Source organism: Nansenia antarctica (genome assembly GCF_963989245.1).
Source record: "Nansenia antarctica genome assembly, chromosome: 9".
NCBI classification, from domain to species: domain Eukaryota; kingdom Metazoa; phylum Chordata; class Actinopteri; order Argentiniformes; family Microstomatidae; genus Nansenia; species Nansenia antarctica.
In genome coordinates, this window is record NC_137679.1 from 13778643 (window position 1) to 13794861 (window position 16219).

Consider the following 16219-nt stretch of genomic DNA (forward strand, 5'->3'; position numbering starts at 1 on the left):
CAGTTATAAGTCACCTTAGTGTGTTCAATGGCTTGTTGTCGGAATTTATGGAATATCACGTGACTGTGCAGCCATTTTTGTCTCTTGAAGACCAAGAGGCAGGTCATATTGACGGATATGAGCCTAAACTATTGCGCTTCAAGGACTTTATAACTAGCGTGAATGAGTGGTTGAATGATGATGCGTCTGCAGACAAACAATCACCCGATGTTAGTAATAAAGTTGTGCCTACAGAACAGGCGCTCACTGGTGATGATGAGGATGAGGATGATGTTGGGCCAGGGGACAGTGCGTCTCAGACGGGTTCAAGTGGAACGAACAGCTCAACCACGTCCAGCGCTTTGAGGAGAGCGACAGCTGAACACGCTGCACTTAAAGCTAAAGCTGCTGTTTTGAGCCACAAGCATGAAGTGGACATGGAATTTGCAAAGCTCGAGGCAAGGAGAGAGAGGTTGGAACTTGAAAGTGAATTGGCAGCCGCTAATGCAAGAATTCAAGTGCTGGCGGAGGGCAGCATCTCATCTTCCACAAGGAGGAAGAAAAGCGTCCCGACGTTTACAGCATTTACACCAACAGAGTACAACCCAATAACTCCAGTCCATAGCCGCGCAACCAACGTGCGCACAGCGCTACCGTCTCAGCAAACGAGACAAATGGCAAATTCGGCCTTAAGTACAAATGAACAGACCCTGGTCAGTGTTATGGAAAAACAACATAGCATAACAGAAATTATGGTAAAACAATTACAGCAGTCCCTTCTTCCTTCAAAGGAAATACCAGTTTTCAATGGTGACCCACTCCAATACAGGTCGTTTATTAAAGCTTTTGAACATGGCATTGAGGCGAAAACTGATAATAATCAAGACAGACTTTATTACCTAGAGCAGTTTACAAATGGACAGCCAAGGGAACTAGTGCGCAGCTGTTTACATATGGATCCTACAGAGGGCTATAAAGAGGCCAAGGAGCAACTGGAGTGGAATTTTGGTAATGTGTTTAAGGTTACTGCTGCATATGTGAATAAAGCACTACATTGGAATCCTATAAGAGCAGAGGATGGACAGGCATTGCGAGCCTATGCACTATTTCTAAGAGGCTGTTGCAACACAATGCAGGATGTCCAGCATTTGGAGGAACTAGATAACGTGTCAAACCTCAGAATAATTATTTCTAAGTTGCCATTCAAGCTCCGCGAAAAATGGAGGGCAACTGTGTGTGATTTCCAGGAAAGGCAGAAACAAAGAGTTAAGTTTAAGAACATGGTGGAGAAACAGGCTAGGATTGCACTGGAACCCATGTTTGGAGACATTGCAGATTTGTCAACCAATAAGGGTGCTCCAAACCCCAAATCCGCCAGCAGAGGGAGCAGTTTTGCAATTACTGTAACTGAGCGACCTGTTACCCAAGGTTCAGTTCAAAATAAACAATACACCAGTAACTACACTCAAGCTGCTTTTCAGAAGCCCTGCCTGTTTTGTCAAGGTGACCATACTATGGAGTTATGTCATAACATGAAACGTAAGTCTGACCAGCAGAGGTTAGAGTTTATAAAAGATAGAGGCTTGTGTTTGGGATGTTTAGATAAAGGGCACATGAGCAGGCATTGCTCCAAGCGCATGACCTGCCAAACCTGTCAACAAGACCACCCAAGTATGCTACACATGGAAGCCAAGGAGAGAGGTTCTCCAAGAGTTGAAAACACTCCAACAGCTAAGAGGTCATCCGTGAATAGTGCTTTGGTGTCATTAGAGCCATGCAAACCTACTGGGGCCGGTAGCAAGGAGTGTACGCTTGCCATTGTACCGGTACAGGTGGAGGTTGCTAGTGGAAGTCAAACGGTGCAGACGTATGCCTTTTTAGACCCTGGCAGCTCTGCTACATTCTGCACTGAAGCACTGATGACACAACTTAACGCAAAGGGGAAAAAAATGGAGATACTTCTGAAGATGATGAGCCAGGAAAGGCCGGTAACGAGTTATAAAATCACTGGTCTGGAAGTGGCTGCTCTCAATAGCAACCAATTTCTCCAACTGCCGGATGTCTTCACCCAAAAGAACATGCCTGTTACCAAAGACAACATTCCAGAGGAAAATGACATCAGGAAATGGCCATATCTAAAAGATGTTGAAATAGCTAAAATCAGTGCAGGCGTGGAACTCCTGATTGGCGTCAATACACCAAAAGCTCTTGAACCATGGAGAATTATAAACAGTGAAGGTAATGGACCATTTGCTGTTCAGACTCTCCTCGGCTGGGTGGTCACCGGTCCACTCTGCAACAGCAGCACCAGTATGGATGGACATGGCCGTCCGTATTTGGGCACGAATAGAATCTCTATTGCAAGTTTGGAAGAGATATTGGTCAAGCAGAACAACCAGGAGTATGTCCTAGCCCACACAGAGATGCCCACCACTCTGGAGGGCGCAGAGGGAGCCATCAAGAAGCAGGAAGACTTCATGACCACCATGGACGCTAACGAGGAGAAGATCAACGCCGTGGTCGACACCGGACGCAGGCTGGTCTCCGACGGCAACATCAACGCCGACCGCATCCAGGAGAAGGTGGACACCATTGATCAGAGACATAAGAAGAACCGTGAGGCAGCCAGCGAGCTGCTTATGAAGCTGCAGTCTAACAAGGAGTGGCTGGACAAGATCGAGAAGGATAGGACCCAGCTGATAGCAAAGAAGCCAGAGACAGAGGCCATGGTGAAGGAGAAGCTAGCTGCCCTCCATCATATGTGGGAAGACCTGGAGTCCACCATCCAGACCAAGGCCAAGTGGCTGTTCGACGCCAACAAGGCCGAGCTCTTCACCCAGAGCTGCGCCGACCTCGACAAGTGGCTGGTGGGCCTGGAGGGGCAGATCCAGTCAGACGACTACGGCAAGGACCTGACCACCGTCAACATCCTGCTCAAGAAACAACAGATGTTGGAGAGCCAGGTGGAGGTGCGTCAGAAGGAGGTGCGTCTACTACGGCAATGGGCCTGGATCAAGCAGATCAGCCCCAACACATTTCTTAAGTCAATTTTAAGCAGAAGCTTTTTGAGAAGTAAGCGAGAAATCAAGTTTCTATAACAATTGAGAAGCGAGACCTATGAGGAGTCATCCACTCATACAAGCCATCAGGGGCATAGTAGGAGGGAACATGGCCCACACATTATTATCTCAACAGATCAGAGCAAGTTTTAAATATCCATGGTAACAAGTTGTAAATATGGATTTCTGGAATTGTCATCAGAAGCCCTAATGCAGTTAGAGTAAGAACTAGCCTTTTCTATAACAAGTAGCCGGCATAATGTAACAAAAGGGATAATGGCCACCCATGGCAGTAGAAGGGTTGGTATTACATAATGAGACCTTCAGATCTAGCCAGAAGTATAACCAATGACAGCTAGCAGAGGGAAACACGGGTTACTAAGCAAACACACATACAGAGTAACCAGCAGTGGTGGCTAGCGCTGTGCTGTACACACATAGGGCTTTCACACCGGCAAAGAACCGTGCCGGTTCGCGTTCGCGAACCAAGTCTGGAACCGGCCGGCGCGTTCAGACCGAAGCTCAATTGGTTCGGAACCTGAAAAGTTGGTTCGCAGCGGGCACCAACAAATAGTGGTTCTCAAGAGCGAACCAAAACGTAGAACAGTCACGTCGTCAGAGGGTGTGTCCTATTCTAGGCTGCAGAGACCAGCAAGGAGGAAGTAGACAAAATGTAATCTAATGTAAATCTAATCATTAGTGATCCAAAACAATATCAAAAGTGTCATTATTCTCTCTATCTTCCTCACATGCTCAGCAAACACACACACGCACACGCGCGCGGACCTGCGCGAACGCGAATTTCGTAAGCCATTTCTATTCCAGTAACGGAGCAGCTGATTAGTAAAAGAACGCGTGTAGAAAGTGTCTTTTGTTTTGTTTCACAGAAATTTTAGTTTATTTCAGATACTGTAGTGGAAGATATTATCTTCATTTCCAGTGAAGTAGCTGCCATCTAGTTGTGAAATGTTTGTTTATCCCGCCCCTTCATCACCCAGCGTTGATAACGCGGATGGTTCAGGTTACACTGGTATGAACGCGGGCTCGTTCGCCAGACAGCACCAAGGTTCAGAGGTTTCCGAACGCGAACGCGAACCGGCACGGTTCTTTGCCGGTGTGAAAGCCCTAATAGTGAACTGCACCAACTCAGTCACCGTGGACAAACGGGTCCGGGTCTACCCCAACACGAAGCCATGGATGACTGGGAAGGTCCAAAAACTGATCAATGAGAGGGACAACGCCTTCTTCGCAGGGAAGGGCACACTGCTGTACAGCACCACCAGGGCTAACCTAAAGCGCGGCATCAAAGAGGCCAAGGCAGACCAAAGAGAGAAGATTGAGGAATGCTTCCTGAGCAACGACTCCAGGCGGATGTGGCAGGGGGTTCAGCACATGACAAACTTCAGAGCCAACAGGCTCACAGCCGCAGAGGACGACCCCCTGCTGGCGGAAAAGCTGAACTCCTTCTACGCCCGGTTCGACGAGGGGCGAACGGAGGTAACCACAACACAAACACCACTCTCTCCAGCTCTCAGCAGCCTCACCCTCACAGAGCATGCTGAAGGCGGTGGACCCCAGGAAAGCCTCGGGGCCGGATGGCGTCCTGGGACGGGTGCTGAGGGACTGCGCCGACCAGCTGGCCGGGGTTTTCACCAACATCTTCAACCAGTCCCTGTCCCAGGCCACCATCCCACCCAGCCTGAAAACCTCAACTATCATCCCAGTCCCGAAGAAAAGCACGGTGAGCTGCCTAAACGACTACCGCCCGGTGGCACTCACACCAATCATCATGAAGTGCTTCGAGAAACTAGTCCGGGCCCACATACTCACACGCCTCCCGCCCAACCTGGATCCATACCAGTTCGCCTACAGAGCCCACAGGTCCACAGAGGACGCCATCGCGACGACTCTCCACGCCACTCTATCCCACCTGGAGAGGGGAAACAGCTACGCGAGACTGCTCTTTGTGGACTTCAGCTCCGCCTTCAACACCATCCTTCCAGACAGGCTAGTGACCAAACTACTAGACCTGGGACTATCACACTCTATATGTGCATGGATCAAGGACTTCCTGACCGACCGCCCCCAGAGGGTGCGGGTGGGCTCCCACACCTCCACAGCCCTCAGACTCAGCACTGGGTCCCCCCAGGGCTGCGTGCTAAGCCCCATCCTCTACAACCTCTACACCTACGACTTCACCCCCGTCCACCCCAGCAACTCCATCGTAAAGTTTGCAGACGACACCACCGTAGTGGGCTGCATCTCGGGGGGGGACGAGGCGGCGTACAGGGATGAGGTAGAGCAACTGAGCAAGCTGTGCAAGGTTAACAACCTGCTGCTGAACAAGTCAAAGACCCAGGAAATCATCGTGGACTTCAGGAGGAAAAAGTCCGAGATCCAGCCCCTGCTCATCGACAGAGAGAGCGTGGAGAGAGTCTCAACCCTCCGATTCCTGGGGGTGCACATACAGGATGACCTGTCCTGGAAGAACAACACAACAGCCACCATCAAGAAGGCACAACAGCGGCTCTACATCCTGAGAGTCCTCAGGAAGGAACACAACAAGCAGGAGATACTGGTGGCCTTCTACCGCGGCGCAGTGGAGAGCATCCTCACCTACGGCATCTGCAACTGGTTCTCCAGCTGCACAACCGCGGAGAGAAATGCGCTACAGAGAGTCGTGAGAACAGCCCAGAAGATCACCGGCGCCCCCCTCCCCTCTCTGGAAGAGCTGTACAACACACGCTGTCTCAGGAAGGCCTCCAAGATCTCCAGAGACCCAACCCACCCTGGGTACGTACACTTTACCCAGCTGCCCTCGAAAAGGCGGTACAGGACCATGGCCGCAAGGACAAACAGACTGAAGAACAGCCTCTACCCCAGGGCCATCCAGGCCCTGAACACAGCAAAGACCTAGGTTCTGGGCCCTGGACAGTCTGGACGGAATGATGGCAGCTGCTGGACTGAAAAAAAATCAGGTGTAGTGCTGAGGCACAAATATGTACATTTCTAGCCTGCAAACTGCGACACTTCAAATGAATGTGCAATAACACTATGTGCAATATGACAACCCTAGTCGTCTATCTGTACAGTATAGTATAGTGGATAGTGTACATAGCCTTTATTTATGTAAACCAGCTCCTTCCCTTCTTGTGTTTTTTTTCTTCTTTCCTAGCACCGGGGGAGTCACCCCTCCTAAATTTCGTTGTTTGGTACCTGTACTATAGCAATGACAATAAAGACCATTCATTCATTCATCATATTGAATAATGGAGTGCTGCTGTGAAACTAGCTAATGAGGAAAAAAACACTGAATAAAACGTGGATATTTATTGTACAGAGTAGAAAATGCAGAGCACATGAGAAGCATATACAAATGCCACACTCTTCTCGTAGTTCTAGAGCTGGCTTCCTCAGTTGGTGAAAGTGTGACTACGTTCTAAGTTCAAACACACAGTTCAGTTCACTGAATATGATGCCAGTATATAGAGGGTTATTTACATATGACTGCCACACAGGTTTCAGATGACCTACCACTGACCTAGACCATATGGGGTTGGCGTCCCAGACACTTATTGATTAACAAGCATCTTTAAATGGGATTATCTGGCTTCCCCTGCATCTGGGAACCCAGCCCTCAGAGCACATCTCAATCATACTTCAATGAGCAGCATGTTAAGTTTCAACATATTTCAAATGTAACATTGTACAGTAGCTGATTTGGTGAGAAGAACTCAAAGCCACCAAAGTACACACGTATGGTCTCTACAGTGACATCAGAAAATGGCATCATGTCATTACAAAACAACACGGCATGAAGTTGAATTTCCATCGACATCAATACACTTGAGTTAATTTATTTAATTTACATTTTACATGGAGGGAGAATTGGATCAGTTCTTGTGTTGCTAAAACCCCCTGGTCCGAACGTCAACCTACAGAGAGAAAAGCTGCAGAGAGAAACCTGTAAACCTGCAACCTGCAGAGAGAAAAGCTGTGACGGTACTTTACAAACGTCTTCCTTTATGGGAAGGTAAGAACAGAGGGCATGATGCAAGGTTACCACCAATTCCATCTCGATTCAGTAAATCTGGGAAGAGCATAGAAGAAAGAAATAATCTTCATCCAAAAGAAATAAAGTGGAATTTGAAATGTCTCCCAGAACTGACTTGACGGCCTAATAGAAATGGAATTGATCCCAACCCTGGAAGGTCACATATTCAGAGTACTCACACAAGGTTCCAGTGAGGGTCCTAAAGGTTGGTTACATCTCAAGTGTCCCTGGCCCCCTCCATCTCTCTGTGTCTCTGTTTCTGTCTGTGGCCCCCTCCATCTCTCTCTGTCTCTGTCTGTGAGACCAGGCTGGTGGTCAAAGTCAAAGTCAAGTCACTTTATTGTCCCATCACTGGGAAATTTGTATTGGGTGGTGTTGTTGATGTTGATGTTGATGTTGATGTTGATGTTGTTGTTGTTGTTGTTGTTGTTGTTGTTGTTGTTGTTGTTGTTGTGGTAGTGGGGGCAGGTGGCTACTGACCACTGAGGAATGCCAGGTGACCTTTGGTGCATTTGTTAGCATAGTGACCCTTCTCACCACACTGCAGGAAGAGAGAGAGTGTTACACACTGAAAAACATCAGATATGAGAGATGATTCACAATAAGTGTGTGTGTGTGTGTGTGTGTGTGTGTGTGTGTGTGTGTGTGTAGCCACTGTGTTAACTTGTGCAGAGACAGAAGAGTGTATAGTAGGGCTGGGGTGACGTAAATCGATTACGGAAATACATCGTTTTGCATAATGTGCGTTGGCACGTCGCAAAGCATGGTCAAAGCATGGATTCACCACCACCTAAACTAAAGTGTGGGAGTGTTTTAGACAGAGACCCAACAATGTGGTGCTCTGTCAGCTCTGCAAATTGGAAATGGCTTATCACAGCATTACAACTGCTATACACAAACACTTGAAGCGAAAGCACCCCAGAGCGCTTTGTGAAGACAGCAGCAGGACAGTACAGGAAGTCCCGTTTACTTTTTGTCCCCACCCATCAAGCATGATATACTATGTGATGGGGTCTGGTGAAAGTTTATTTTTATTTTTTATATATATATTACAAAAGTGTAAGTGTTGAAGAGCCCACGTAATATAACAAACAACAGTTTTAGGATCAGTAAATACTTTTCGCACAGCTTGTTTTGGATTCACTGTATCGTCTACTATAGAGTGATACATGGCTTGTAAACAAACTTATGTTTCAGGACGTGTTCAAAAGCAAGGACTAGTGTGTGATCATCTAGTTATGTGTTTTTAGCATGTTGATGTTCCATCAGCATGTTGTGATTTGCTAAACATGCAGTTAGATGTTACATAGCGATGTTCTTTCTAGCTGCTAGCTAGCTACCAACGCCATGGTAGCAAACGCGTCTGTTTTGATTCCGAGTGATTTTCTCTGGTATTTGGCTTGAGGTGTACCAACATACAAATAAGCATATCTTTTTCAGCTATTTCTCATTCAATGTATGACACATGATTTCAATGTATGACACATCATTTGAAAGGTTACAACCTACAGTTTCATAACCAGTAAAAGACTGAAAAATGACCGTGCCAATTTAGCATCTCACCTTATAGCAGGTGACTTGGTCGAGTGGACGTGGTCCGCGGCTGCCTCCCATGTTGTTGTGATGCATGCTGGGTCCCATGCTGTGTGGCGGCCGCTGGTGACCCATGCCCATGTTGGGGTTGGTCAGCTGGATCAGAGACATGGACGAGCGGCCCATAGAAGGGCCCATGGGCTGGAGCAGGAGGAGGAGGAGGAGCAGGAGGAGGAGGAGCAGGAGGGGGAGGAGGAGGAGGAGCAGGAGCAGGAGGAGCAGGAGGAGGGGGAGGAGGAGCAGGAGGAGGGGAAAGGGGAGGAGGAGCAGGAGGAGGAGCAGAAGGAGGAGGAGGAGCAGGAGGAGGAGGAGGAGCAGGAGTAGCAGGAGGAGCAGGAGGAGGAGGAGCAGGAGGAGGAGGAGGAAGAGAGGCGGTGAGCTGTGGTGTCTCATGGCTCAGAGACATTCTTAAAAGTAGCTTTATTATAATCATCTCTGCTGATCTTTAGATCAATAAATCAAATAGTTTTATAAATCAAATAATTACTGTCTCATTTTTAAATGTATACTATCCACCGGAATTAGGCCCAGAATTCATGTCAGAAATAATCGAAATGTTAATGACAAAATGTAAAGGAATCACCCTAATGGGAGGAGATATGAATCTTACAATAAATTCTAGGCTAGATTCCTCAAATAATAAACCACACAGAGCTGATAAAACATCATCAATTTTAAGAAGTGCAATGTCAGAATTTGGATTAGTAGACATAATGAGGATGCTAAATCCAACTAAAAAAACATATACATATTATTCTGGACGATTTCCAACTTCCAATAGACTGGATTATTTCTTCATGTTTAAAAAAGACGTAGAGAGGATGGAAACATGTACAATAGGCACAAGGGATTTATCAGATCATGCTATGCTATCTATAACTATACATTTGGATATAAAGCAAGGAGAAAAAATATGGAGATTAAACAACTCACTTCTCCAAGATAAGATCTTTGTTGAAAAAATCAATAAAGCCATAAAAGAATACGTAGAGATAAATGACAATGGAGATACTAATCCAACTATTATGGGAGGGCCTTAAAGCGGTACTACGAGGACAGATAATATCATATTGCGCATGGAAGAAAAGACAAACACAACAAAAACAGAAAATACTTGAACAACAAATACAACACTTGGAAGACAAATTAAAAAATACAAATGAAATAATAGTAAAAAATGAATTAAAAAAGAAGTATAAGGAGTTGGATACAATTCGTACAGAGGAAGTGGAGAAATTAATGACATACACCAAACAGAAATATTACGATGGAGGACCTAAGTCTTTAAAACTCCTAGCATATCGACTTAAGACACAGACTAAAAAAGCACACATTTCGAAATTGAAGACTGTAGAAGGCTCTGGAACAATAACGGAAAAGGATAAAATAGCTGAAGAATTCGTAAAATATTATGAGAACCTTTATAAAAACACAGGAAACATTGACCTGGGACTAATGAAAGATTTCTTACATAAGTTAAACTTAAAGCAAGTAACAAGATCAAAAAATGAACAGCTCATTAAGGACATCACAGTAAATGAAATACAACATCAAATAAATAATCTTAAAATGGGGAAAACACCAGGTGATGATGGATATACTAATGAATTTTATAAAACTTTTCAAAAACAATTGATACCACTACTTTTACAAGCATATAAGTTTGTATTACAAACGGGAAATTGGGCAACTACTTGGAACTCATCTATAATAACGGTTATACATAAAGAAGGTAAGGACGCTACTGAATGTTCGTCTTACAGGCCAATATCACTACTGAATACGGACCATAAAATAGTAACAGCCATTATTGCCAATAGGTTAAAGGACATCGTGCCAGATATAATAGACAGCGACCAATGTGGTTTTATACCAGGTAGGCTGTTGTCAGATAATATAAGGAGGACGTTAAATATAATGGACTACGCACAAAACAATGGTGCAAACCTTCTACTCTTAACACTGGATGCAGAAAAAGCATTTGACAGAGTGCTATGGCCATTCATGTTTGAAATTGTAAGAAGCTTTGGATTTCATGAGAATTTTAATAAATGGCTTCAAGGAATGTATAAAAATCCAGTGTCAAGAGTAAAAGTAAATGGCACAATATCCAGAAGATTTCCAATCTATAAAGGTACAAGACAAGGAGACCCACTCTCAGCAGTTATATTTGCTATATGCATGGAAGGACTAGCAGAAAGTATAAGGAAAAATAATACCATCAAAGGCATAACGATAAAAGAGGAACAGCACAAACTGGCATTATATGCAGATGACGTGGTTGTTTATTTAACATCACCAGCCCAATCCTTACCAAGCCTAATGGAAGCAATTACAGAATATAGTAAACACTCTGGTTATAAACTAAATGAAAGTAAGTGTGAAGTATTAACAATTGGAGAACAGATAGATTCGGAAATTAAGGAAAAATACAAGTTGAAATGGGATGCAAAGAAAATCAAATATTTAGGAATCTACCTCACTGGAGATATAACAACATTATACACCGACAATTATCAAGCCCTTGAAAATAAAATACGAGAAGATCTTAATAGATGGAAGATAACACCTGAATCCTTAATGAATAGAGTAGAAAGCGTCAAAATGATGATCCTCCCACAGTTTCTGTTTTTATTTCAAACATTACCAGTTCCCATTCCACAGCGTAGCTTAAAAAAATGGAATACAATGCTCTCAAATTTCATTTGGAACTACAAAAGTAAACGGAAAAAACTTAGTATACTAACTCAAACCAGAGAAAAAGGAGGGTTTAATTTCCCTGATCTAAAGTCCTATTTCCATGCAACTCAAATAGATACAATAATGAAATGGATGAATAACTCGGTTCAAACCAAATGGAAAGACATAGAAAAACAAGCAATATCAATATCAATAGGAACACTACCTTTTCTGAGTCTAAAGGATATTCAAAAAAATAGTGGAAATAACAGATGCATAGAAAATACCCTCAAAAATTGGAAAACTATTCGTAAAATGTATAAATGTGATGACAAATGTATTTATTTGAGAGAGATAGCCAGTGACCCAGACTTTTTACCTAATAAAACAGACAAAATATTAGAAGAATGGGCTAGGAAGGGACTACAGGTGTACTCACAGATGGTTACAAATGACATGATAGACTAATTTGAAACCTTAGTTAATCAATTTAATATAAGTAATAGCCATTTTTTTAAGTACTTACAAATTAGAAGCTACCTTATAACACAGCAGAGGAGACAGGAACAAAGATCACATATACTAATGGAATATCTGATCAAAAATAGAAACAGTGAAAAGACAAAAATCTCAAAAATTTACAAAATCATGCAAGAAATCAAGATACAAGAAGATAACACTAAAGAAAAATGGGAAAACGAATTAGCAATAACAATTACGGATGACGATTGGAAAGAAGCATGCAAAAGAATATTTAAGACAACACAATCAAAATTCTGGAAAGAATTTGCTTGGAAAATAAATATGAAGATCTTCCTAACACCGAAAATGTTGTCAAAATATAGGCCAACAGGCAATGCAGAATGCTGGAGGAAATGTACGGAACGAGAAGCCAATCACACACACATTTTCTATACATGCCCTAAATTGAAAAGGTTTTGGGAGGCAGTTCAAGTAAAAATAAAAAATACATTTACCTTACAAAATCCTATACATCCAGTCAATATTATACTCGGTCTTATTCCATTAGATATATACAGAGAGGGAGATAAATATTTGTACACCATACTACGTATCGCGGCTTTAAAGCAAATCACACGTAAATGGTTGGACTTAAACCCACCATCCGTTAATAATTGGAAAAAAACTGTTGAAGACATAAAAGAAATGGAAAGAATTACTTGCAAAGTGGGAGGCCGTGAAGAGCAATTCACTATGAACTGGAGTAAATGGACCGAATGAATGAGTAGGAAGGAAGCCCCCCCCCCAACCCTCCCCGATCCCACCCCTCCCACCCCCCTCCCTTTGTCTCTTACTTTTCTATTTTTATCCCTATAATTTCTCTCTTCTTTTTTTTATATTTTCTCTCTAGTCTCTATTCTTTATTTTCTTTATTTCTTGTTCTCTCTATAAAATAGTGATGCTCCGATCTGATCGGCGCCGATCGGTATCGGCCGATATGGCCTTGATCGGTTTTGATCGGAGTTCTCAAAACGGCCGATCAAACATGACCGATCAGTTTACAAAATGGCGTCGCCAGTCTGGAAATATTACACAGTGTCGGAAAGAGACAACAAATATGCCGTTTGTAATGTCTGCTCAAAAGAAATACCTTGCAGAGGAACGCACGCAAGGTCTTTCAATACCACGAATATCATACGGCATTTGCTGCGTTCGTCGATTCGCTCAGAGAGCGCCGAAGCGCACACTGGGCTCGACGTCATAAAGGGACCGAGTGCTTTGATTGGACGAGAGGCGTTCCACGAGTGCTGGTCAGAGTTCCAGCGCGACTTCACGAGCGTAGTGTAGGTAGTGTTCACCGACGTCATGTGACCCCGCGAGCAGGAAGTCACTTGGCCCATAGCAACAACAACTATTAGCGCGTGAGTTTTAGGTCTTCCTCTGTGCACCTTGCACAAGTGTAGATAGCGAGCGACTTTTCAGCAGCAGGACATATTTTAGATGATAAGAGGAACAGGCTGAGTGCCAAAAACGCTGAGATGCTTGTATTTCTCAAGGCTAATCTGCCAGTGATGCTGCTTAATCAGAAGTAAGGTTTGAGTCTGAAATCTCCTTAGGTGCAATGTTTTGTTTTTTTGTTTTATTGATTATTGCTGACTTGCTGTCTTATCTCCTCCTAAATATGACTTGAAACTGACTGACTTGAAACAGTATTTTATATTTGGCTATAGCCTGTTTATGTTGCAGTTTAGTTTGGGTATGTTTATTGTTCCTCAGGAAAGCTACAGTTCTCTAAGAGCCCCTAGTTCCTCTCATTCGAGTGGAATGTTGCACATTTGATGTGACAGTGTACATTTTATTTATTATGATTTTTATTTTCACATTTTATTTGTTTTTCCTGAAGTAAGCTACAGGTGGTTGTGAATTCAATAAAACAGATGGTCGTCAATTCATGATACTTTCTCATCTCCTAATTTCATTTAAATACTTAATATACAATGTCAATGGTGTTAAGAATAATTTAAAACATAAATAATGCTACACAATAAATAGAATGCTTCAATTGCCATTTTCGACGCTGTGATCGGTGATCGGTGATATCGGATCGGCAGATCACTGATTCCAGTGATCGGCACCAAAAACCCTGATCGGAGCATCTCTACTATAAAAAATAAAAAAACAAACAAAAATGATGCAGGATGAACTTAAACAAGTGAAGAAAACTTGTAAAGTTTGTGAAATGAACTGAAATGTAATGTAAAGTTCTGCAATAAAGTATAAAAAAACAAAAAAAAACAAATTGGAAATACAAAAACATTTGGTTTGTGTGTGCGTGTGTGTGTGTGTGTGTGTATGTTCTCTCTTACTTTCTGCATGTGATGTGATTGCTGTGGCAGAGGGGGCTGCTCAGTGGCTCCCATGGGCAACTCAAAGCGAGGGCTGTGGGAAAACAACAAGATACACACGTTAACGTCACATGGTGTTCGCTCCTGTAAGCATGGCTGGTTACCGTTTTTTCTGTCTCACTCGAGTGGAGAGCTTAAGGGAAGTGAACTCACTGCATGAATTTACAGGACTTGGCCTCTGGACAGAAGCCCACCATGTAGTTCACACAGATCACCCTCCGCGTGTGTCTGTGTCTGCAGTCAGGACCTGAGAGAGAGAGAGAGAGAGAGAGAGAGAGAGAGAGAGAGAGAGAGAGAGAGAGAGAGAGAGAGAGAGAGTGTGCAACAGGTTAGCAGGACACAGCTGTGTGTGTGTGTGTGTGTGTGTGTGTGTGTGTGTGTGTGTGTCAGTCAGCAGGACTCACCGTGTTTGCAGAATCCTCTGTCGTACCAGGGACAGTCTTTAATCTTGGACTCCGGATCAATATGCAGGAACGGACACTCCTTATTACTACATTCACCTGGGAGGACAGACAGACAGACATCCATTATACATCACAACTGCATTAGGATGGAAGCAGGGGCCTAGGAAGAACAAGCTAATGACATCAGTCCTATTGTACATTGGATTGGAGTAAATTATATTGTTTTTATTAGCTAGTGAAGTCTTCTGTGTGTGTAACAAGGGCAGTGATAAAGACCCTATCTGTCCTACTGACCGAACTTGGAGTAGAAGTAGCACTCTGGCATCTTGGTCATGTCGTACTCGTGCAGGAACTCGCACTGGTCTCCTTTCTTACACAGCCCCCTGAGCCAATGTTTACACACTACCGTCTTCTCCCCGCTGATGTGACGGAACGGACACATCCCCCCTGGAGGTATAGAGAACAACACACACACACACACATACACACACACGATATTTAACAACATAGGTCACTCACATCATAAACCATGTCCTCGTCCCACAATTGACACACACACACAGGGAGGCCTTTTGTTATTTGTCAGAACACTTACCTTTCACACAGGCCGCTTTCATGAAGAACTCACACACTGCAGCCCCGGATTCTGGAGAAACACAATAATAGAATGAATGACAGCAGGGAAGGGGTCAGTGTCTGTCAGTGTCAACATATCCAGGTTCATTATCATCCGAATCTAATCTATAACATGCGGTTAACTTTCCAACTATAATCAGATATCACATAGATGTTAGTTAGGGTAGGATAGATCGTTTTTTTTTAAGAACACGTTTGTTAACTCGTCTGGTGCAAGTGGGTGCATCAGGGGGGTTGAACCCATTATGTCAGAACCCCACGGCTCCTTACATACATTAGCTTTGTTAACTCCAACTTACTATCCATTCCGGGGAAGGGTAAAGGCTGTGCACCCAGTTGCTGCTCCACGGCGAGCTCCAGATCAAACTTAATGTGATCCACGGTGGCGATCAGGTCCTGCATGTTTACAACTTCCCGGTGCTCTGATCAGGTAAGAGAGAAGCTAATAAGCTAGCAGCTAGCTAACGTGAGTTGCTATTCACCACCAGCTCGACTAGCTTAGGAAATCAAGTGATCAAAAGATCATAAGAGACGTGGAAGTTACGTGCTTAGCTTGTTAGCTATCCGAATATGTCATTTGAAATGTGAATGAATCAAACGCGTGGAACTTTGTCCGTAGCTAACATGCCTGCTTGTCCATATATGTGTGTCTTGTTTCCCCCCCAACCACCAGAAGGCGCGACGGTCGAAACGCAACCTTTGACCCGATATGATGAAGACATTTGTAATCAAATTGGATACGGCTTGTATCATCCTATTCATTCCGTTTGCAAAAAAGAACGAGAGGCGGCGTTGTCTGATTATCCTCCTTTTTAACATTATTTCCAAATGATCTTGAATGGTTTGCATATAATGAAAGTGAGGCGGCAGAAATGACTTTGGCAGTCGCTCGATACTATCTGACATCTGTTAATAAGCCTAGCTAGCTTTTGATTGATTGATTGAAAA

At 43.8% G+C, this 16219-nt stretch overlaps 1 protein-coding gene across 1 annotated transcript; it reads right to left on the minus strand.

Annotated features, from left to right (window-relative positions):
- Window positions 1-7564: 7564 nt before the first annotated feature.
- On the minus strand, window positions 7565-15879 carry LOC308165764 (cleavage and polyadenylation specificity factor subunit 4-like; the record flags this gene model as incomplete). Its single annotated transcript, XM_080539918.1, has 8 exons — window positions 15571-15879; window positions 15231-15281; window positions 14930-15082; window positions 14636-14731; window positions 14385-14478; window positions 14193-14265; window positions 8656-8826; window positions 7565-7633 (listed from the first exon to the last, which is right to left on the minus strand). Exons 1-8 carry the CDS (start codon window positions 15671-15673, stop codon window positions 7565-7567), a joined length of 810 nt encoding a protein of 269 aa, XP_080396044.1. The 5' UTR covers window positions 15674-15879.
- Between the last annotated feature and the right edge of the window lie 340 nt (window positions 15880-16219).